Raw genomic sequence first — 23,853 nt, forward strand, 5'->3', positions numbered from 1 at the left:
AGGCCCCTAATGAAGAGTGAATTAATTACCGCCTGATTAGACTGCTGTTTCTCTAAATTTAAATAAATTAAAACACACCAGCAAGACACAGGAAATCCTTAACCTGTTCTTTCTCCCTAAATGCCCTCCTTCCTTAGGGAATATCAGATGGTGGAGGAAGGACAGAGGAGAAAGATGTCTCGATCTTCTGAGTTGTCTTAAGGAATGTTTGTGGCTCAGTCGTGTCTGACTCTTTGCAACCCCATGGACGGTAGCCCGCCAGGCTCCTCTGTCCATGGAATTCTCCAGGCAAGAATACTGGAGTGGATTTCCATTCCCTTCTCCAGGGGATCTTCCCAACCTGAGGATCCTCCTGACCCAGGGATGGAACATGGGTCTCCTGCACTGCATGCAGATTCTTTACCATCTGAGCCACCAGGGATTCCTGTCTTCAGGAATGATCCCAAACTACATCCCATTATCAAGCTAACCAGGAAGAGGCCCTGGAGAAGAATCCTAACTTTCTCTCTTGTAGAGTTGAAACTGAAACTATGGGGCCTGGGAAGGTCCTGGAGGGCTGCAAATGGCAGAGTCACTGCTCAGTCACAGACCAAGAATACAAAGAGTGGCCATACTACCCCTTTGGTTCTTGGAGTCCACACATCAGTACCTACCGGGACCAGCATCTCTCATCTCTATGCTTCCTTTGCCTCCTGAACTGTTCATTAAATGACTAAGCCAGACTTCTCTTAAGCATTTTTCTGGAATGCTTACCATTGTGGCTCAGACCAAACCAAGGAGTGGGGAAGCCCCCAGGAGGAGGGATCTCCCAGGCAGAGCTCAGGGTGTGGAAGTGATTCAAGATGGAAACAGTGTGCCAGCTGGGAAACCCCAGGCTAAAATTAACAGCCCTCCTCCCCCTACGCCCATTTCTCTCTCTAAAGCTTTTCTCTAAGGAGTTCAAAGCACTTAAAACTTGCTTCTTATACCAAGGGCAGGAGAAGCAGGGCTGACAGTTGGAGACACCAAGGCCCAAAGGGGTACCAGTTATTGTAAACAGGCAAAGAACAGGAGAACCAGGACTTGTTACAGTGACTATTGCCATTCTGCTCCCGCTTCTCTATCTCAGCCCTCAAAGTCAAGGTTTCTCAAATGATCCATCTCTAACCCATAGAGCAACTAGGTCTGTTCATATCTGCACCTTTCAGACCCTTATTCCGCCAACTGTTGCTCCTGGGTTAACACAGGCTGATTACAGAGTCCCAAAATGTGATAAAGAGAGCACTCTAAAGAAAAATTAAAATTTTTTTTGACACCAACAACATTTTGTATTGGGGTATGGCTGATTAACAATGTTGTGATAGTTTCAGGTGAACAGCGAAGGGACTCAGCCGTACATGTACATGGATCCATTCTCCCTCAAACCCCCCTCCCATCCAGGCTGGCACATAACATTAAGCAGAGTTCCATGAGCTATACAGTAAGTTTTTGTTGGTTATCCATTTTAAATATAGCAGTGAGTACATGACCTTCCTAAAGTCCCTAACTGTCCCTTCCCCTGACAACTATGAGTTCCATTTTCCAAGTCTGTGAGTCTCCCTCTAAGAGAGCAGACACTTTTAAAAAGATACAGTTACAAGCCAAAAATACGTATCTTCTCTTTAAATGTTTAATTGAAATTTTTATTTTTATGTGTCTTTTGCTGCTTCCTTGCTGTGACCTTGGGAAAAATCACAAGTCTTTACAGTCTTAGTTTCATTATCTGTAAAATTTGGCATTATAGTTATTCCTATATAGGTTATTTTGATCTCTAGGCAAGGAACTATTACTGCTAATAGGAGGCACTTTGATTCTGTTTCACTCAAAATAGAGCTGAGCCCAGAGGGATTCAGCTCAGATCTGGGGCAGCCTGGTGGCAGCATTCATTTATTCAAATAACATCTATTTATTTAGCATCTACTGTGTGCTCAGCAAAGTAGTGGGAGGGTACCATGTATGAGACAATTTCTCCTGAGCTGCTGACAATTTTGCTGAAAAGTTACATGAAAGAAATTGAAAGTGAAAATCAATCAGTCCTTTCCGACTCTTTGCAAACCCAAGGAATATATAGTCCTGGAATTCTCCAGGCCAGAACACCCAAGTGGGTACCAGTTCCCTCCTCCAGGGGATCTTCCCGACCAAGGGATAGAACCCAACCCCGGTGGCCCGCATTGCAGGCAGATTCTTTACCAGCTAAGCCACCAGGGAAGCCCCATAAATCACAATAAAAGCCAATAAATTTTGTTCATGAATGAATGAAATGGCTAAGCTGAAGGACAGTAAGAGGATTGCTAATGGGGTTCCCTGCTTGGATTAACCTCTTCACAGCCCACATCTCTGAGCCACCAGGGAGGCGGGTCAGCTGGTAGGGAATCCGCCTGTAATGCCGGTGACGGGGTTCGATCTCCGGGTCGGGAAGATCCCCTGAAGAAGGAAATGGCAACCCACTCCAGTTATTCTTGCCTGGAAAATCCCATGGACAGAGGAGCCTGGCGGGCTACAATCCACGGGGTCGCAAAGAGTCAGACACTACTGAGCGATTAACACATACACACATATACATACAAATATATGTGTGCGTACTAAGTCGCTTCAGTCGTGTCCGACTCTTTGTGACCCCATGGACTGTAGCCTCCCAAGCTCTTCTGTCCATGAGATTCTCCAGGCAAGAATACTGGAATGGGTTGCCAGTGCCCTTCTCCTATATATATATATATATAATTTTAAAAAGCAGGGACTAAATGCTGTTCAAATTTGGTGAACGTGGGACCCTTACAGGTTGGAACAACCAAGGAAGGCTTCCTGAGAGCGTTCACATGAATTGTTCACTGATGCAACAAACATTCACCAACCGCTTATAAAGTGCCAGGCTCCGAGGACACAGCAGTGAACAATTCAGAGTGCTTGCTCTCGTGGGGACGATATTCCGGTGGAAGGACAGACAATAAAGTATCAGTGAGAGGTGACTGTTGTATTTAAAAGTAAAGTCGCGTAAGTAGGAGATAGGAGATGTGCCACAGGAACTTAGAGACCAAAGCAAAAGGAGTAAGGGGTGTGGTCAGGCAGGGATCGGATTCTGACGGTTGGGAGAAGTTATTACTCTTTGGCCCTGAGGGATCTCAGAAAACTACTCACACATTCTTTTTCTTTCCTGGATATTCAAAGCATTGAGACAACCTTGAGAGAGTATAAGAAAAAAGAACGGTAACTCCCTAAGTCAGCCTATCGCCCCCTGAGGTTAGGGAACCAGGACCGGTCTTTAAAGAATCCATACCGCCCCTCCTACCTTGATGCATAATTCATGAACCTGTCGCGTTCCCACCCTCCCACTTCCCCAGAAGTCCCTTCCGGAAGCCGAGACCGCTGTTCTGAAGGTTCGGCCCCCTTCCTTAGCAGAACCTGCCTTCACTTCCGCGGTGGCGTCACATCCCTGAAAGGTCTATCCCGTCCGGCGGGCAGAAGCTACTTCCGCCCCTACCTGTCGTAACTTCCTCCCGGGGTGTGCTGGAGCCTGGGCCGCGCCGGATGTGCTCTAGCCGCTCCCGGAAGTGACTCGACCTTTGCATTTCCCCCCCTTTCCCTATTGCCGCCCCCCCACATTGCTATTTCCCTCCCTCCCCCCTTTTCGTTTCCGGCGCTCCCGCCTTCTCTCCGCCGCGGCTCAACTCTGAGTCAGTGGGGGGAGGGAGGGGAGGGAGGGGGCGTGGAGGAATCGGGGTTCTCGGGAGCACGAGCTGCAGCACCACTTCCGGGTGAGTGTTAGGGGAGGGAGGGAGGGGGCCACCCATTGCCTCGCGCCCCCGCCCTGCGGGTGTCTCGCGCGCGATCCTTGCGTGTGAGTGTGTGGGTCTGTCTCGCGCCTAAAGTGCGTGCCCGCGCGCTCGCCTGACGCCCTCCCCTCCCCTCGCCCCCTCCGGGTCCTCCCACCGCACTCGGCTCCCTCCTTCCCAGCAAACACCGCCCCTCCCGCGCTCTGGCTCGGCTCTGGCGCCGCCGCAGCCGCCGCCGCCGCCTGGTGAGTCTCGCCGTCGCTGCAGCCGGCGCGCGCCGAGCTCTCTGCTCCTTCCCCCTCCCCTTTTCCTTGGGGGGGGGCGGGGAAGAGGGGGGGTCCACGATGGGACTGTACGTGTGTCCGTCCCGGAACCGGAAGTGGTTGTGGAGGAGCGGGCGATGGGGAGGAATGGGGGGGTTTAGGGGGCGGGTGTCTGTCTGGTGGGTGGCAGAGTTCAGCTCCCTGGAGGGGAAGGAGGGGCGTCCCAAAGAAGGGTCTTTGAGGAACGGGTGGTGGGCGACCTCAGGAGAAGGCGCCCAGGGGCTGTCCCAAGGCAGAGAAGGTGTTTAGGGCACAGCTGGGGACTCCTGTAGCTAGACCACTGTGCAGGCTGAGGGAGGTACTTCTTGGCGCAGGGCCTTGGGTAGGCAGGGGCGAAGTCCTCACAGAGTGGGGGGAGGCCAGAGGAAGTGCCTGGGCCTGAGCTGGCACTGTGCCTGACACAAGGCCTTGTGCATCCCCCCAGTCCTCAGCTTTGCCTTCTGAGTCAACCCTCGAGAGGCAGGGACCCTTTTCTTCTTCCAACTCTTCTGTTCTCTGACCCTTGATCACCTGGGCGCCCCCCGGGAACTAAGAAGAACCAGTGTCTGAGCCCAGGGGTGGAACCCACACAGTGGTGGTAGAGTTCTTCTCAGTTGCTGGGAATTGGGTTTGTTTTCCTTGTATCCACATAGAGGGTGGCTCTGCACTCCTGTTACTGTATCCTTGCATCTCTGGATCTGTAGGTTGGGGTGGGGTGAGGGATCTGCCTGCCCTCCAGTCTTGAGTGCTGACAGTCAAAGAATTCCTGAGCTTCTCCACAGTTCCTTGGTGGCTGCATCCTCACCGGCCCCTGTAACCCCGACAATTTGTTTACAGAAAGTTCAGGAGCCCTGGAAAGGACAAGGAATAAGACGACAGGAGGAAGAGAGAGAGAGGGTAAGACAATTTGGGGTTAATGGCTTTTCTGGTTTGGGGGGAGAAGGGGGGTCATCATCAAATAGGCCTTTTTTGGACAACGTGACAGAAATTTTCAAGTAATAGCAATTGTAATCCTGGGGTTTGCTGTGGGAGAAAAATCAGCCTCTTCCTGTTATCTCTTGAGGATACCCAGGAAGTTCTGTGCAGAAAGTTGCCACTGTAACCATCACCTTCCATTCCCACCAGTCCTCATCACGAATGAGTTGGGAAATGCTCAAGTGAAATCACTAAGCAGTTGCACTAAGCGTTGCACTGTTTCTAAAGGAGAGATTTATTCTGCTTTGGGGACACATGGGCCCTAGTTGCCAGTGTAGCCTTTGTGGCATAGCTTAGGGAATCGCCTTCATGTATTTGGAACAAGCAGAACTGAGTTTGGAGTGGAGTTTGTGTCCTTAACATTGCATGAGTGTTTGGAGGGGATCTGGTGGGTGATTTCAGCCTGTGACAAGGGGTTATTTGAATTTGATATATAGCAGGGTGAAGTTTTGGGGGGAAAAGAACTGATTTGTGGGTAGTTTGAAATAAAAATGGATAAAACTGTATGGAATGGATTCCAGAAGTAGGTCTGAAAGAATTCAGAATAGGAGGCTTGATAGTAATTGGGTTTCAGGTGGTCGGAAAATGACAATATATCAACCCCAAAGAGCTTATAATTCTAGAGATGTCTTCTGAGAACCAGTTCCAGGCTGGTTTATAAAATGTATTCCCCTGTAGGTTTCTGAGCCAAATTGATGATTAAATATTAGGTGCGTATTCTCTCATCTCCAGCCTTTTTTTTCTTTCTTGCCTCATGTTGTCCAGGCCTGTCAGTTACTGGTGGAATAGGCAAGGCAAGGAGAACCACTATGGTGTCCTTCCTGCAGGACGTAGGTGCAGTGATCCAGTGGTGCCTAGGGTAGAAGGTTGCCGGCTTTGAGGTTCTGTCGGTCTTTCTGGGCCTGGTGTGCTGGTCTTTCCCAGTAGAGTTGGGATAAACCTGTTCTGAATTATTTTGTAGTTGGAAGAGTTCATGGTAGGAGGGTCCCAAATCCTGTTGGGATGGCCCTTCTCGAAGGCCCTTATAACTTGAGAAAAAGATTTGTCTCATAAGTGACGAAAAATGATCCTGGTGCTTCTTCACTTCAAGTTCTTAACTAATATTGCAACCTTTCTGCAGTTGTGCATCTTGGAACAGTTAATGAGTGTCTGAGATCCATGTGTCAGGTTCTTTCTGTAGTTGAATTCAACTTAGTTATTCTTTGCATCTCTCTTGTTAGTGCTTCTAGTTGGTCATTAGTAAGCTGGAGGCTATAGTTCTGAGACTTTGGGATAGATCCTTTGTAATTATGGAACTTTTATGTAACTTCTGCTAATTGTCACTACTAGTCCTCATTACGTGGATGTATTTCTCAACTCTCTTCTTTTTAGGAATACTTTGAGCATTTTATTCTTTTTTGTGTTGTCTCCATCTCATCTCCATATGTCTTATGAATTTGTTTTACGGGGGTTATACTCTTCCATCCTCTACCCAAGTAGAAACCTAGTTGAGTAGTAAATTATTCAGAGTCATCCACTGATGTGCAGGGCCAGATGCAGATTCTGGAAGCCTTGATTCCTCGGTCCATCCTCTTGCTACTAAATTTGGTTGGTACATTTCATGATTTCCTAAAGGTTGGTTGGGTGAGAGAATGTTGTTTTCACTTCCTCGGTCTTCCAAGATTTCTTTTGAGATTGGAAGAGGGATATGTAGTTTCCTGAACCTCTTGAAAAAAAACGTGCTCTCCAACTTCTCACTGATGAACAGTGGAGGCATGGTGCAGTAGTAAAGTTTAAATTAAAGTAAAGTTGGCAAATTTTCAGTCTGCCAACATCTTTCCATGTATTGTGTTTTCCTTCTTTCCTGCACTTTGGGGCTGTGATAGAAGTCTTCCCCTTCCTTCCCACTCTAGGGTCACCTATTCTGTTTGCTTTTGTTTTTAATATTTTGGCATAATCATCAAAATTAGTGCTGCTCTATGGGGAATTGCCTGGTGGTCTAGTGGTTAGGATTCGGCATTGTCAGTTCCATGTCCCAGGTTCTATTCCTGGTCTGGGAACTGAGATCTCACCAGCTTCCTAGCACAGCCAAAATAGAAAACAAAAAATAAGCAAAAGAAGCAACAACAACCAAAAAAACCTGGCACTCTGTATGGAGGTAAAGTTTCTCTGTAATATCATTATCTTCTTTGGGTTTTAAGACTGTTGACATGCGCCTGCTTGGATGTCAGGATGGTTTGGTGGAAATTCTTTCATGCACCATAGACAGTTGAAAGGAGAAGGGGTCAAACAACAGTTGGCAGGTATTTGAGTGACCTGGCACTGGCTGGGGCACCCTGTGACACAACCCCAGGGGGCGCCGTTGACATGTCTTCTGGCAGCAGTTTTCCTTCTTGGCCTCTGTCTGATCTCAGGTCAAGGATACAGAGATGTAAGTCGGCCTCATCAGGACAGTGTTGACCCTTCTCAGGTGTCACCCTGCCGGCAAGTATTGCTTCTAGTTGGGTGAGCAGGGCTCCCCGTGTACCCCCTTTTTGGGCCAATATGTTTATCAGAAGCCCACAGTCAACGTTTATCATGCTGTCTTGGGAACAGCCATGGTTCTGATCTGCAGCTTTGTTCTTTTAAGGACTAGAGCAGAGTGAGAGAACAGAGTATGAGGTAAGGGGTTGGAGGGACCTGTATTCCATTTGTCTGGTCTTTTAACTCAGACTCCATCATTCTAAAATCCCTTATCTTGGTGGCCAGGTGAATATCGTCTTTCACTGCATTTTGCGTCATTGAAAACTTCATTTTGGGGTTTGTTTTTGGCTGAGCCGGGCCTTCTGGGATTTTAGTTCCCCAACCAGAAATTAAACACAGGCCCATGGCAGTAAAGTGCAGCGTCCTAACCACAGGACTGCCAGGGAATTCCCTGAAAACTTCCATTTTTAAAAGCATTTATTGGGAACTACCTGCACAATGTATAGTCCATCCCTGGAAATGGTCTAAATTTTGAGTTGTGAATCACCCGCAGTGTGAGAGAGCACGTACTAGAGCTGGTCTCACCTAGGACCCTTTCCCAGCTTGCTCTTTGGTCCTGGGTTCAGATTTCTGCTCTGCTGTTTACTATTTACCTCCAGTTTCTTCATTTGAAAAATGGGTAACATCACATTAAAAATAACTATTTCAATAAAAATTTTTAAGAAAAAAAAAAAATAGGGATTGCGGGATCCTGCTTCATTAAATTGTTGTGGGATTAAATGGTGTGATGGTTGTAAAGTGTTCTGAACAGTTTCTTGAACACAGTTGGCACTTAGTCAATGCTAATGGCGGTGGTGATACCGTCCACCAGATCACTTGGCACCCCTGTGTAAGAACTGACAGGCCACGGTTGACCCAGAAACCGCTTCTCCAGAGCCCCCGGTGGACACTGTGAATGAATGTAGTTTGGAGGTACAGGGGGCCTCGTGCGCAGGAATCCTGTCGGAGGAAAACCTGTTTTCAGGCTCTCAGTTCCTCCCTCTTACATTTTCACATCCATATGAGTTGACTTCCTTGATTCTTTAGGGGGAAATTATAATTAGACCCTCCTTTCCTTTATTTAAAAACATTCTTTTTAAATTTTATGTATTTATTATTTGTTTGGGTGCACCGTCATAGTCGAGGCACTGGGGATCTTCCTTGCGCCATGTGGAATCTTCTGTTGCATTGCAGACTCTCTAGTTGTGGCGTGTGGGCTCAGTACTTGTGGTGCGAGCTTAGTTGCTCCGAGACGTGGTATCTTAGTTCCCCAACCAGGAATCGAACCCATATTCCCTGCGTGCAAGGCAGATTTTTAACCACTGGACCGCCAGGAAAGTCCCAGACCCACCTTTCCTTTACTTGCCAGCCTAATTCTCTACTTCGTTTCCAGCATAGTCACCACCCTTGTCTATTTCACCAGCCTCTCTCTCAGCCAGAAAGACGGATGGGGGCTTAGGTTCAAGTTGAAGCCCTGGGCATGACTTTCAAGATCTGGCTGCTGTCACTGGATTCGTTAAGTACAAAATTGCTTACTAGAAGATGGGCCCTGTGTTATAGAGTTGGGAAACAAGTTCAAGATGTGGCCCCTGCCTCTCCCCAAAGCTGGGCCAGATTGGATCCCCTGATGCTGGGATCTCATTGTTTCTCAATTTCCAATGCCTGCAGAGGGCCCTCCCTCCATAAACCAGCACGGGTGGGCAAGTGGGTAGCACCTGGGTGGAGAGTGTCCGATTTTACTGTATTTATACCTCAGGAAGCAGGGTTTGTCTGTGCTTGACCCTCGGGGCATTTCAGGTTGAGCCTCTCACGTGAAGCTGTGATTGCCGCAGATTTGGTACATTCCTGTCCTCTCTTTTCTGGGGAACGAATAGGCTGAAATTCAGTTCTGTTTCCATTCACAGGTTTTAAGAAAATTGAGAGTGTTGTTCGATAGAGCAGTAAGTGTGCTGAGACTTCTCAGAGGCTGAGGAACAGGGTTACGTCTGAGTGAGATCCTTTGGCTCCACCTCCTTTGTTGGAGAACTTTCCTGGTTTGCCTAGTCAAACAGCTCTTGGGACCAGGTTTCTGTGCCCAGTCTCCCTTCCAGCTATTGGTATCCCTGATGTCCACCTCCAGTGTGTCCTTGGCGGGACCGTGGCTGTAAGTCAGTACCTCCTGCGAGTCTTTTGCCCCTCCTGGAGCTTGATTGCTCTTGGCCCAGAGCAGGTGTTCATGTTTGTTTCCGCTTTTCCTCACGTCCCTTCGTAGCACTCTCTTCTTTTCCCTTCACCTGCTTCTGCTGGCCTGGATGTCCCCTTGGTCCAGGCTTTTGAGACGCTACTGTGGACCAGCAGCCTGAAATTAAGCCTTGCCAGGAACAGTGATCAGAGTGTGAAAGCAAGCGGTGGGTCAGCTGCATCTCAATTAAAACAATACATTTAAAAAATAAAAACAGTAACAAGAAAGAAAGTGAGTGGTGGGATCTCTTGCCTGGGTTTCAGACCCGTCGGTGACTTCCAGTGTGATCCTGAGGGATTCCTTTTCTTTTTTCTTATTCCTCACTCCCAGGGTTTTAAGCTTACGTGTCATCTGCACACAGAGAACTTGAGCTTGTAGAGGCACAGTGTTTGAGAACTCCAGAGAGGTCTGGTAATGTGTGTGTGTTCTGGCCCACCAAAGTCCCTGTTCTCAATCCTTTTAGGTGGCGATCTGGGGTCCTGCTGCTACTGTGAGAGCTAACACCCCTTTTAAAACTGCGTACTCCAGGGACTTGCCTGGTGGCTTAGTGGCTAAGACTCCACCGTCCTGTGGTTGATCCCCGGTCAGGGAACTAGATCCCGCATGCCACCACTGAAGATTCTTCATGCTGCAACAAAGGTCCCTCGAGCCACAACTAAGACCCAGTGTAGACAAATATATGTTTAAAGAACAAACTGATTCCCGCATGTTCTCGCTGCTCAGTCCAGGGTGTGTGGTACCCAGTGCAGCACTGAGTTTGTTCTTACACCCTGAGGAGATCTGTGGGGGCGTGGCTCCCAGATATCATATGGAGCCCCAAAATACTGTGATTCTGATTCTCATCAGTTTCATTCTTTAATTTTCTTGGGCATTTTGTGTTCTGACCAAGAACCTTTTCAAACTATATGACCTATAGACATGTGGATTGGAACCCTTGGAATTTTTTTTATTTCAAGGAGATGGATTTGAGGGATGAAGGGAGAGGAACAAGGATAGATGCCCCAGCTCTTTTCAACCTGATCAGTGATCTGCTTTGTGTGTACATGGGCCCCTGCCTTCCTCTCTCATGGAAAGACTTCAGTTTCTCTCTCTTCTTAATTTCTAGTATACTATTTTATTTATTTTTCTCTGCGCTGGGCCTTTGTTGCTACAGGGACTTTTCTCTAGTTGCGATGAGCGGAGACTACTCTCTGGTTGTGGTGCTTGGGCTTCTCATTGAGGTGGCTTCTCTTGCTGTGGAGCACAGGCTCTGGGGCACCTGGGCTCAGTAGTCGCGGTTCCCAGGCTCTAGAGCACAGGCTCAGTAGCTGTGGCGCTCAGGCTTAGTTGCCCCGTAGCATGAGGGTTCTTCCCCAGACCGGAAATCAAACCCGTGTTGCCTGCCTTGTCAGGCAGGTTCTTTACCACTGAGCCACCAGGGAAGCCCATGACTTCACTTTCTCTTCTTGTCACTAAAGAAAGCAATACCAGTTCTGTTTCTTGGGGCTACAGGAAGCACTGTGTGGGTAAATGAGCTCTCTCCCCAGCATCTGATCCTGGGAGCTCCGGTTGGATGCGGATGTAGTGCCAAGGGCCCTGAGCGCAGGGACCCGTGTGCCAGGTCTGAGGGCTTGTTCCCAGCCCTGTGGGAAGAGACCAGGAGCTCCTCTGCTCCTCTCCCCACTGCTGAGCTGGTTCAAGTTATTCCTGCCTGTGACGTGGTGTCTCTTTCCATCTTCAGGTAGAATGGAAGAATCTCACTTCAATTCTAACCCGTACTTCTGGCCTTCAATCCCCACGGTCTCAGGACAGGTAGGTGGTGGTTGGCTCCCTTGTGTACTTTTGTCAGCTCCGAGTAGCGAGTTCTGTGACTGTGGATGCTGAAGCAAGATAAATCCTATGCTGTCTCCCCAGGATTATATAGCGTTTCCACTCAGCTAATCTCTGGAAGCGCAGCTATTAACCCCCGTCTTTTGGTCTCCACGGAGCAGGGTGCCAAGGGAGCATGCAGGCTGGACCCTCCCTCACAGGCCGCTGTCTCCTTCCTTTCCTTTCAGATTGAGAACACAATGTTTATCAACAAGATGAAGGATCAGCTGCTGCCAGAGAAGGGCTGTGGGCTGGCTCCTCCCCACTACCCCACCTTGCTGACAGTGCCTGCCTCGGTGTCCCTGCCCTCGGGCATCAGCATGGACACAGAGTCCAAGTCAGACCAGCTGACCCCACACAGCCAGGCATCGGTCACCCAGAACATCACGGTGGTCCCCGTGCCGTCAACAGGACTGATGACCGCCGGTGAGCACCTCCACTCTTCTCCAATCTGAGGTGTTGATCTTCCGCGATCAGTACCCCAGGCTGGAGGGCGCCGGGGACATGGGGAGTGGGATACGTGTTTTGATTCCTCAATCAAATCTTTATTAAGTGCCTACTGTGTGCCTAGCAATGCGCTAGGCATTGTGGGGGATACAAAGAAGTAGAAGATGCGGTCCCTGCCTTTGAGGAGGTGACATTCTTTCCTTCTCTGAATCAAGGAGTCTCCTGTTCTCAGAGGTGGAGAAGAGAAGGGAGTCAATCAAGGGGTAAATCTCACTGTTACCGGGCGGGGTGGGGACAGGGGTTAGGAGACCATTGTTTTTCTACAGGGTTTGGGGTTTCCTGTATACTCCGGGTGGGGGGACGGTGGTGAGGGGCTACGTAGACAATGATCTGGGGAAAATGAAGTAGGACCAGGGTGAGGACCAGACAACATGACACCATCTCCTTTTTCTCGCAATCCTAGGTCCTGGCCTGGTTATCACGTCCCCCTCAGGCTCCCTCGTGACCACAGCCACGTCAGCTCAGACCTTCCCCATCTCGGCTCCCATGATTGTCTCAGCTCTTCCCCCTGGCTCACAAGCCCTGCAGGTGGTCCCTGACCTCTCTAAGAAGGTAGCATCAACCCTCACCGAGGAAGGCGGCGGCGGCGGAGGTGGCGGTGGCGGCACTGTGGTGGCCGCTAAGCCCCCCCGGGGCCGAAAGAAGAAGCGGATGCTGGAGTCAGGGCTGCCGGAGATGAACGACCCTTATGTCCTCTCCCCTGAGGACGACGATGACCATCAGAAAGACGGCAAGACCTACAGGTAAGGGTGGCAGGGGGCTGGAGTGGGTGCCGCTCTCTCAGCTTCCCTGCCCTGTTGGGCTCAGCGCTCTGGCAGCTTCCACCTCAGATCCATGTGCATGTCAGGTGTTCAGTTGAGGGGGAGGAAGATGAGGCTGCTGGCCCTTCTCTGGGGCCTCTTCCCCAGGAGGCAGACCCATTTTGCCCCTTCATTTTTGGGGGTTGTCAGCATTGACTTATTGGGGGTGACATAATGGAATTTGTTTTGTTACGAGGCTTTAGACTAGGTTCAAGACTCTTGTCTCCATCTCCTTTTTGCTTTCTACATTTTCCATTCCTTTTTTTCCAAGAAACTTTTCTGGTTAAACAGCTAACCTTAACCTGTGTTCCATCCACCAGTTTGTGGGCCCTGTTTGAGCATTGAGCCTGCCTGACCCTGCATGGTTGGGATGACGGGATGATGGGAGGGGTCTGTTTTAAAAGATGGAGCAAATAGGATTCCCTCCCCTCCCCCCTGTGGAATATTCGCTTGTTAAATGGCTGTTTGCTCACCTTCTCATTATGGAAGTTCTTTTCATCTCCTACTTCCTTTAAGTTGCCCATTGCCAAAAAGCATTCTAAGCATATTTGCATGTTATACTATATGAAAATGGTTACATTATCTGAACTCCCTACCCTTTGAAAATTGGAAATCTTTTATTCCCCTTGAGAACCATCAAGGGCCCTAGAGGGTTCGGGGAGTTTAGCCCCAGTGTACAGAGTGGAATAACCATTGTCGAAGCTTTGACGCAGATGGGCAGACATGCATGGCTGGGAGACTGGGTCTGTCCTTAGCGTACCGAGATGGGCAATGTTGTTCCCATTTTAGGAGCGAAGGGAACTGCGGCACAGGAAATGGACAGAGCCTTGGGCTCATGGATTCAGTTCCCGGCTCCACCACGAACTTGCTGTGTGACCCTGGGCAAGTCCTTTTCCCCTCTCTGGGCCTCAGTTTCCTCATCTGTAAAATGGGGAGAATTCTGTTTATGCCTCCCAGTTGTTGGGAGTATTTATCAGATAAGATTTGAAATGTTGGGAACTTCAAAACAGATAAGAAATGGTCATCACGTAGCATTTATTTATTTTTTATGTGTTGTACATTTCTATCATGGAGAGTTCAGAGCGTTTAAAAGTCTTCTTTGTAAATCAGAATGAGGGGAGTGTTGCTGTGCTCTGCAGAAAGTATTGAGCACTGCAGAATTCCAGCTCATAACCTGAAAGCTCACTGCAGCTTTATTATTGCAGGTGTACCCTACTTTATACAGTAAAAGTGTTCCTGAAAAATGTTTACATCATGTCATATCATAAAGGTACTTGACAAGCTTGATTCATTTAAAGGCATCGTTTTATATATTTCATAAAATGAAAATCCCTTTTATTTTGTACAAATCTGGGTTTTTATGTATTTGCTTAAAGTGAGGTCATTGTGACATTGAGCCACAGCTCAATGAGTTCATTCCTTGAAGAAGTGATGGGAGGACTCCCTGACACTGGGGGGCCCTTCACAGGGATCGGGGTCCTCTGATTCTGCTGTGGTTTCTCATGTGCTTTCTGGACCCACATGAGAGCCATTTCTGGACTTCTCACACTGCATGTGCAAAGAAATGTGAGCTTACAATTGGAGGGCAGCCGTGACAGGACTTCCATACTCACAGTGTTTTTGGAATTCTTGACCAGCCCCACCTCCAGGTGCTAAAGGGAACTCTGAATTTAAGGGGGACTAAATCCTTAGGTTGAGAATATCCCCTGGAGAAGGGAATGGCAACTCACTCCAGTATTCTTGCCTCGGAAATTCCATGGACAGAGTAGGCTGGCGGACTCTAGTCCATGGAGTCACAAAGGGTCAGACACGACTGAGAAACTAAACCAACACCACAACTGTGTTATAGGTAAATGGAATTGTTTCAGAAACTCAGAACTCGGAGGTTCCAGAGGAATCTTTTTAATCGTGAAGAATCGCGTTTGCAAATCCATGTGTGGGTCAACCACAACCACTCCTGTGGTCCATAGCATTTAACTGGGCGTTGAGGGAATTGGGTTCTTTTTCTCTGGGCAAGTCAACTTATTTCTTGCTCTCTATTCCCATCTGTAAAATGGGAAGATTCATCCTGGCCCTCATCTCCTGTGGAAATGTTCTGAGGAAAATCTGAATATCCAGATGTTTTTGATCATCTTAGGGGAAAAAAGAGTCGCTAATTCAAAGCTGTTCTTGTAACCAAGGCTGTGGCCTTGCATGCCTCCACAGGGGCACCCTTGTGGCATCAGGTGTGCACAGAGGCCTCGGGAGCTGTGTGCCCGGTGACATGGACACTGGCCTTCCTATCCTGCCCACTGCCACAGCTCTCCTAGTCGGGTTTCTCCCTCCCCCCACCACAACCCCAACCCCTCACACACATACCTGGCATTAGATTTGTACTTACTTGGCTTCAGAGGATTTCAGAGATGGAAGTACATTAATGGTCACTTAAGCCTCCCTGTAGTTTTAGTGTTTAAATGTTTCTGGCAGATGCTGCAGTGGTCTAGCTCTCCCTCAATCCCTTCTAGAGTGAGGAGTCTTAGGTCAGGTGAGAATGAATCATGGGTTGTCCAATGGCAAATGGCTTCACCTTTCTGAGCATTTGTGTTCCTGTCTGTAAAACAGGACAGTGCTTGCCAGATTGTTGTGAGGAGTGGAAACCGTGTGTTTAAAGGGCCTAATTCAAGGAACTTCCCTGGTGGTCCAGTGGTTAAGACTCTGTTCCCAATGCAGGGGGCCCGGGTTCGATCCCTGTTTAGAGAACTAGATCCCACATGCCTCAGTGAAGACCCAGTGCAGCCAAATCAATGAATAATACGTGTTGTGTGTTTTTTTTTTTTAAAGGGCCTAATTCAGGCACAACAGCAAATGACATCTATTAACTCCCATTTAGTACTGAGTTATTATCACAATCATCTGTATGATACTTACCCCTCTGGAGACGGCACATTTTGTTGCCAGTCCATTTTCGATGAATTTAAGTTTGGCAGAGCTTCTGTAGTTGAAAACTTTGATGAAGAGGCTTGTTTCTGTTTTTTATAATTAATTCCAGATGAAGGGTACAGTTATGTGTTCAGCATTCACACGCAAACTAACGAGGTTTCATTGGACTTAACATGAGTGGGTGTGTCTTTCCACCTGCCTGAGAAATCTTAGTGGTGGAAGGAAATTAATCTCATAACTTTAGTTCAGTTTCTCCTCCAAGTGACAACGTGTCTAGTTTTTAACCTCGGTCTTAGTGAAATACAGAGTAGTGTGAGCTCGTCCAGCACTGGTGCTGCTAACGTTAATGCAGTTCTGTTACTGGGGAACACTTGGCTTACTGTTGACCATTCTGGGTCTTTGAGGGGCAGATATTTCTCTCTCCATTTTACAGACCAGAAAATCGAGGTCTAGATTGACAAGCAGGATTGTAATTAAACCCTGCCTAGAGCCCAGGTGTCCAGACTTCCGTTGGACCCTACTGACTATAAACAGCAACCCGCCCATACACACAAAGATACACACACACATACACATATACACACACACAATGGGTGGATATACCAGACAACAAACAGCAAGGGGTTGGTCAGCTGGTAATTGGATTTCCTTCAGAGTTTTCAGGCAACTCTAGAATAGAAATAGCCTTACCAATGGGCATTTTAGTGGAAGCGTCAATACAGCAACTGTATCCCCAACTCATTAGAGTCTCATCCTCTCTGAGGAGCTCAAGAGTTCTTTTTAGTCCCCATCTGAATTATTCTCTGAAAATTTTCCTGGGATCAGAAAAAAAGCAGAACCCCCCCTTCACCATCCCCGAGCTCCTCTTCGAGAAGGAGGACCCAGAGCAGAGGGTCCAGATTGCCCTGGCTCCCAGGCTGCGGCCCTTGCTGGCAGCCCACGTTACGTGCTGCTGAGTTGGTCAGGAGTGATAGGGTTCCAACTCACGTAGATACTACATAGCTTTTCCCCAGTAAAGTCTAGATAGCTGTGACTTATCTTGCCCACAGGCCTCCTTATTTGATATTGTTGGGCAATGTCAGTAGGAGAAGGATTGCCAGCTCAGGTGATGAGTGCAAGTTCACGCAGATGCTCCTGCTGTCAACCTGAGGTGCTGGCGTTGGTGCCAAGCAAAGGTTCAGCAGGAAGCTCAGTGTTTTGCCAGTCTTCTTCTCCTGAACGTTTGGGGGGTACAACCCACTCCAGCAATTTCCTTGGCTCATTGCAGAAGTAGTTCTCATGTGACTGGCGAGGGGCTGGGGGTGGGGTAGTGGGTGAAACATTGGATACAGGGTGGAGGCCAGATGCAGGGTTGGGGAAGGCCCCCTCCAAGTAATCGTGCTGTTTCTCCACCCCATGGAGGAATCTAGATTCACTGTCAAACAGGAAGTAGGAGAAAATCTGAGGAGACAGGAGAAAAGTCCTTCTGGGGAACCTGGTCGGTTTGTCCTCACTGTCCTCTGAGGAGCTGGAGGGTTCCTCGAGGGATGTCCTTTCGCCACGGGACCCTAGAGGAAGGGGCGCTTAAAAATCTGAAATCAAGTTACAGGCAGAAGGAAGATGGGCGTGAGGCGAATTCACGTCAGCCCAGGGCTAGTCATAAGGTTTTCCTGTCTCACTTGGTTGAATTCTTGTTTATGTACACACTGGGGAGTCCAGGCATTAAGCAAACACTTGAATTAAATACTCACATTGTGCCGGGCTGTGTTGAAAGTGTAGGCTGTCAGGATAGATAAAATAGAGCCCCTCATCTGGAGGGCCTGTGGAGTGACTGGCACAGGAGAGATCAGAGGGGTTGGCGTCCCTGGCAGCGGAGGGGCGGGCTCAGCCACTCCCGCTTGGTGAACAGAGTCCTAACCGCTGCCCTCCCTTGGCCCAGGTGCCGGATGTGCTCCCTGACCTTCTACTCGAAGTCGGAGATGCAGATCCACTCCAAGTCCCACACCGAGACCAAGCCCCACAAGTGCCCACACTGCTCCAAGACCTTCGCCAACAGCTCCTACCTGGCCCAGCACATCCGTATCCACTCAGGGGCCAAGCCCTACAGTTGTAACTTCTGTGAGAAATCCTTCCGCCAGCTCTCTCATCTCCAGCAGCACACCCGGTAAGGCTGCTCTCGGTACCCCCCCACCCCCCCAACTCCCCTGCCAAGCGTGGACCCTGAGGCCACGTGGCCAGCACCTCCTCCTCCTCTCTCCACCTTTTATCCTGTGTCCCTTTCCACCTTGCCCCTGGGAGCCTCGACTCTCCTATTGCTGTTTGTGAAAACTAATGACATGTCCCTGCAGCTCAGGCGGGGTGGAGCCGGGAGACTTGTGCTCTCTGGCCCCAGAGACTGGACCCATCTGTGCGGTTTCTCTCTGTGTCTGTGTTTGGAAATCTTCTGCAGAGCAGGCCCTGCTCTTACTATATACTTCAGGTCAGAGCGAAGGTGCGCGTTCAGCCTCAGGTCCATGGGCAGCAGGCGGTGGTGGTCTTTGTTCAGATTACTGTGTGGAAGCAGGGTTTCCGTGGTGAGTGTGTGACCTTGGCCCAAAGCGGAGGGCTGACGCGCCGGAATTCTTTAAGGTTACTGGAGCCAGGGGTGCCGCTCTTCATCATCTCACTGCCATTCTAGCCACCGATTTAAGATCAGCAGCAGCGTAGACGCGGGTGTCCTCTTCACCAGCCTCTCCGGGGGGAGGGAGGCGGGGTGCTCTCGTCCATCAAGCAGCATCCTTGCACCCAGCGGAGAGCTGAGCCCGTGGTGTCGAGCCGCTCCCTCCTCCCCCTCCCTCCTCTCCTCTCCGGCAGGATCCACTCCAAGGTGCACACGGAGATCATCAAGCCCCACAAGTGCCCGCACTGCTCCAAGACCTTCGCCAACACCTCCTACCTGGCCCAGCACCTCCGTATCCACTCGGGGGCCAAGCCCTACAACTGTTCCTACTGCCAGAAGGCCTTCCGCCAGCTCTCCCACCTCCAGCAGCACACACGGTAAGGGAGAGTGGCGGGCTACTGCCCCCGCCCCGCTGGCATGCCCTCCCCACCCCCGCCCCGGACACACACAACAACCCGCATGCGGGGGGCGGGGGAGAGACCCGGCTGGAGGAGAGAGCTGGCACCGGGGAGGAAGACCACGCAAGACTGGAGACACCGGTGGACATTCAGAGATCTGCCTTTGTGGGTCAGAAGCAGTGCCGAGGAGACGCAATGACTGGGCCATTCCCTGATCTGAGGGAGGAGGAAACCCGCTGGGAGCATAGCTGACAAGTCCTTCTCTCATCCTCCTGCCTGGAGACAACCTGGAACGTGCACATGTCTGCCAAGATTTTCTCCTCGAGGACATTTGGTTGGAGAAGACTGTCCCTCTAGCCCTTGGGCACCAACTATGAACAGGAGGTAGAATGAGACTTCAGCCAGCTACCAGCCTGGCGACACCGACAGCACCACGCAAGGCTCCCAGGGAGGCCAGGAGTACAGAACAGAACACATGCCAAATGTGCACAATGAAACGAAAAGGCTCCCACCCCATGATGTGCAGTTTGTCCCGTGATCCTCGAGTAGCCGGGAGGAGGTGAGCCTGCGTTTGGAAGACCTGATGACCTTCGATGGGATCAAGTTGAGCTGGAGTCCAGGGTCTTGCTGGCCATAGGCCTCCTCTCCCGGCTGTTTCTGGAGGTGGCAGTTCCCCTTAACGTGGTCCCACAGCTGGCTTCTCGAAGAGGAGGAATCAGGCTTTCCTCACAAGGAGACGCATCCTGCGAGGTTTTCAGGATTTTTACACCCATGGTCTCAAAAAGCAGCTGGTCACAGAGATGCTTCTGAAGTCCCTGCCAAGGAGCAGGGATCTAGAGACCCTCAAGTCCTTGGCTCACCTCAGCATAGGGCCCTGTGGTGTTTGAAGCGATCAGATTTGTACTAACCTGGGCATTTCCTACTGTGAGGGCAGAACTAGGCAGAACCCCAGGAGCTTCCTGTGTCACGTTGCCCTTCACGGTTCGCGTAACTCTGTGCTCTTCTTTGACACCAGAATTTTCTCTGGGAGTGGTGCTAAGGTTGAAGTGATGGTTTCTGGCTGTGTGTTGGGGACCATGGGAGAAGTGTCTTGTGTTTCTTCTCACTGTTTTGTTTATCTTACGTTTCTGAACATTCATGAGGGATGATTGCTGTGGGAGCTGCCTCAGCTGCCAGGTTGTGGCCTGACTGTCCCTTGGCTGCTAGGCCCCCAGCCTTCCCCGCCCCCAGCCCCGCAAAGGAGCCCAGCTTGAGCCGTGTGGCATGGGCAGCAAGCAGAAGTTGGGCCCGTGGCCTGAGCTGGCGCTTCCTGGAGACCCGCGCCGTGTTCCCCAAGTAGGCCTGCTGAGGCGCTGGTTCCTGAGCGGCCTCGCTGACGTCCTCTCCCTTTCTCCTCTCATCCCATGCAGAATCCACACTGGGGACAGGCCATACAAATGTGCACACCCAGGCTGCGAGAAAGCCTTCACACAGCTCTCCAACCTGCAGGTAACTGCTCCACCCTCCACACAAGGCCTGAGACTTGGCCTGAGTCTTGGGGATTGAGGTGCTGTGTCACCAGCCAGTGGTTCCCAAACTTTTTCAGGACCCTTTACACTCTTAACAGTCATCGAGGAACCCAAAGAGCTTTTGTTGACGTGGGTAATCATATCTAATTACAGAGATTATCAAACTGAAAAACTGTTTGGTAATTTGTTTATAAAAGTAACAAACAGGGATTTCCCTGGCAGTCCAGTGGTTAAGACTGCATTGCCAATGCAGGGGGTGTGGGTTTGATCCCTGGTCAGGGAACTAAGATCCCACGTGCTGTGTGGCTCAGGTAAAAGATTTTTAATAAATAAATTTTAAAAATTAAAAAAATTAAAATAACAAACCTTGTTGCACATCAGCATAAACATCTCTAAATCCTCCCCCATTGCCCACCAAAAAGAAAATTTAGAAGAATGGCATTGTTTTACTTTTATGCTTCCTTCTGTAACATCTGGCTCACTGAAAGATGGAGGGACTCTCTTTGTGCTGCATTTATTCTATTCCATATTAGACATTATGTTATCTCTATGCAGCCCCCTGAGAGGTCTTGGTGTGCTCCAGCAATCTCCGCACTGAATAAATGGCCCCGGCGTAGCTGCCAGTCTGACTTTTGGGATCCTGGTGCTTGCTGCCCTATGGGTGCTGCTTCCTTTAGCTGGTGCCTCCTGAGGTTTCATCTGAAGTGGTTTCTAGTGTCTGTGGACAGAAGCAGAGGTCAAGAGTCCTGGGGCCAAACTCAGGGCCTTCCATTAAGGTTGAGGAGGCAGGAGGGCAGAGTCTGGCACATCTATCCTGATTTCTCCCCATTTTCTCAGTCCCACAGGCGGCAGCACAACAAAGATAAACCCTTCAAGTGCCACAATTGTCACCGGGCGTACACAGACGCGACCTCGCTGGAGGTGCACCTGTCCACGCACACAGTGAAGCATGCCAAGGTGTACACCTGCACCATCTGTAGCCGGGCGTACACGTCGGTGAGCACTCCTCCCACCCCCCTGAAGGTGCTGCACCGCACCTGTGACCACGCCCCCTCCCTTGCTCCAACTTGGAAGGATCAGGAAAGAGAACCGAAGTGAAAAGACGCAGAGCTGAGAAATGTAGAGGATGCCTGGTCCTTTAAGCTTAGGTCCACCGCTCAGCAGTGACTCTTCATTTTCCTTAGACATAAGACAAAAGAAAGCACCTTGAAATTGTGAGAGATGAGATTTTAGTTAGACCTCTTCATTAGACTCCGGGGCTTCCCAGGTGGCGCAAGTGGTAAAGAACCTGCCTGCCAGCGCAGGAAATGTAAGACACGTGGGTTCTGTCCCTTTGTCGGGAAGCTCCCCTTGAGGAGGAAATGACAACCCACTACAGTATTATTGTTTGGAGAATCCCATGGACAGAGGAGTCTAGTGGGCTACTACAGTCCATGGGGTTGCAAAGAGTCAAGACACTGAAGCGACTTAACACACACACACATTAGATTCCAGAAAAAGGTGTTCAAGTTGTTCCATTAAGAGATCTTGGAGAAAATGACAGCGTTCCCTGTGCCAGATGAATGCCCACGGTGACTCTATAAAGGTCCCCCTCTCTTGTCCACCCAGTAGTGAGCCCTGAAAGTGGCTTCAGGGGAGAACCTGTGAGGTTCCAGAATACCTCTGTATCCATGTTGTTCCATTTAAAGCAAAATAACAGCCCTTCTTTCCTCCCCTCAACTCCTTTTCCATCTCCCCCAGGAAACGTACCTGATGAAACACATGCGCAAACACAACCCTCCTGATCTCCAGCAGCAGGTGCAGGCGGCGGCGGCAGCAGCAGCGGTGGCCCAGGCCCAGGCCCAGGCCCAGGCCCAAGCCCAAGCTCAAGCTCAAGCCCAGGCCCAGGCCCAAGCCCAGGCCCAAGCCCAAGCCCAGGCCTCTCAGGCTTCGCAGCAGCCACAGCAACAGCAGCCACAGCCACCACACTTCCAGTCCCCTGGGGCAGCCCCCCAGGGTGGGGGTGGCGGGGACAGCAACCCGAACCCTCCACCCCAGTGTTCCTTTGACCTGACGCCCTATAAGACGGCGGAGCATCACAAGGACATCTGCCTCACCGTCACCACCAGCACCATCCAGGTGGAGCACCTGGCCAGCTCGTAGAGACCTGTGCTGCCGGCCACTGGGAAGAGGGGGAGGAAGAGCCGGTCCCTCCTTTCTCCAGCTCCTCCCGGTGGGAAAAGTCCTCTTCTTCTTTGACAGGCCACAGCTCCACCTCCTTGGGCTTCAGGCGCAGCCTTCCTTCCCAGGATACCATCCTTATTCTCAGCTCCTCTTCAGAAGGAACGTCAGCCCTCCCGATGGGCAGAGGAGTACTGAGCTGGTAGCGTAATCCGGCAGCCTCCCTGCCTAAGCATAGCTTTTAAAATTGGGGGTTGGTGCTCAGGGGAGGGGTTTGCTATGACCTCATAGAGACTATTCCAGCGGGGCACTTACTCTCTCCTCACCCTCGTGATCCTCCAAGCTCGGGCTGATAAGAGGACTAGAGGTTGGCCCTCCCAGATGTCAGAGAGGAGGGAGTCCTAAATGCATCCAGCCTCCTGTTCTACTCTTGCCTGCGAAGGAACAGAGGTTCCTCCCGTGCCCCTCTCCCTGGGAGCCATTTTCTTTCCCTCATGACCTCACTTCACTTCTACCTAATACAGGAAAGAGGTCTGGGGGTGGGGGATCAAGGGCTGAGATGTGGTCCCCAAGGGGCCAGAGATCCCCAAAATGGTCAAGGTGGCTTAGAAGTGTGGGTTATGGTTTTCCTTGGAGTCTCTCCTCTTCTCTGCCAGCCGAGGCCCTGTGCTCTGTCTCCCAATCCCCAGCCTAAGGAGCTGTGGGTTCCTTAAGAAACCCCACAAGGGACTGCTGCAGAGAAGGGAGAGTTCAGGGCAAATGCAAAGACTGGACTTAGCTCCCTAGGTGCCACGGTCAGTTGCCGGACACGGATTTATATATAAATATATATATATAAATATATATATATATCCACTCATCACGGCCATCTTTGTTGTAACCATTTCTGTGTTTATAAATGCATTATCTCAGAATTTTCATATTTGATGTTTTGTTTATTTTTGTCCCCTTTTTGTTTTTCTCCACCCTGTCTCCTGGCCAGCAACATTTTTTTTTTTTTTGGTCTTTTTTTTTTTTTTTTTTTTAAATCATGGCAGATTTCCGAGAAAAGAGAAAATGGAAAAAAAAAAAAAAATCAGGAAACAAGTTGTTATAAAGCAATTTAAAATGAAGACAAAAAAAAGGAAAAACTTATGTATAAAACCAAGGGGTGTTTTTAGAACCTTGTATAGAAATAAATTCGTGTAAAAGGATCAGAGGCAGTGGAGCTACTGATGTGAGTATAAGCATGGGGGAAATAGCTATCTGGAGAGGCATTCAAGGCCAGGATGGAGGATTGACAGTAGTGTGTGTGTGTTAAGAGTGAAT

The 23,853-nt window shown here is 49.8% G+C and overlaps 1 protein-coding gene across 37 annotated transcripts; it reads left to right on the forward strand.

Annotated features, from left to right (window-relative positions):
- Nucleotides 1–3,537: 3,537 nt before the first annotated feature.
- Nucleotides 3,538–23,459, forward strand: ZNF384 (zinc finger protein 384). 37 transcript variants are annotated; one of them, XM_086402205.1, is made up of 14 exons: nt 3,631–3,770; nt 3,970–4,033; nt 4,928–4,987; nt 10,098–10,178; nt 11,488–11,558; nt 11,804–12,041; nt 12,278–12,325; nt 12,526–12,865; nt 13,712–13,804; nt 17,760–17,984; nt 18,674–18,856; nt 20,287–20,365; nt 21,223–21,381; nt 22,126–23,459. In XM_086402205.1, the coding sequence occupies exons 5-14, from the start codon at nt 11,493–11,495 to the stop codon at nt 22,525–22,527; spliced, it is 1,833 nt and encodes a 610-aa protein (XP_086258331.1). In that variant the 5' UTR covers nt 3,631–3,770; nt 3,970–4,033; nt 4,928–4,987; nt 10,098–10,178; nt 11,488–11,492; the 3' UTR covers nt 22,528–23,459. The 37 variants fall into 37 exon arrangements, with proteins under 37 accessions (XP_086258359.1, XP_086258354.1, XP_086258337.1 ...); XM_086402202.1 differs by lacking the exon at nt 10,098–10,178; XM_086402240.1 differs by lacking the exons at nt 3,970–4,033; nt 10,098–10,178 and adding an exon at nt 14,128–14,192 and having other exon boundaries at nt 3,658–3,770.
- Nucleotides 23,460–23,853: the final 394 nt, after the last annotated feature.

The sequence above is a fragment of the Bos grunniens genome, chromosome 5 (assembly GCF_055505025.1).
Source record: "Bos grunniens cultivar Pamir isolate PY7600 chromosome 5, Bosgru_T2T1.0, whole genome shotgun sequence".
NCBI lineage: Eukaryota > Metazoa > Chordata > Mammalia > Artiodactyla > Bovidae > Bos > Bos grunniens.

Bases quoted from the DNA above. Each gene is read 5' to 3' on its own strand.
- ZNF384 (XM_086402199.1), top strand. From the start codon at position 11,493: ATGGAAGAATCTCACTTCAATTCTAACCCGTACTTCTGGCCTTCAATC. The intron at 11,559-11,803 runs GTAGGTGGTGGT...CTTTCCTTTCAG, and splicing joins TCCCCACGGTCTCAGGACAG to ATTGAGAACACAATGTTTAT. The intron at 20,366-21,222 runs GTAACTGCTCCA...CCATTTTCTCAG, and splicing joins CACAGCTCTCCAACCTGCAG to TCCCACAGGCGGCAGCACAA.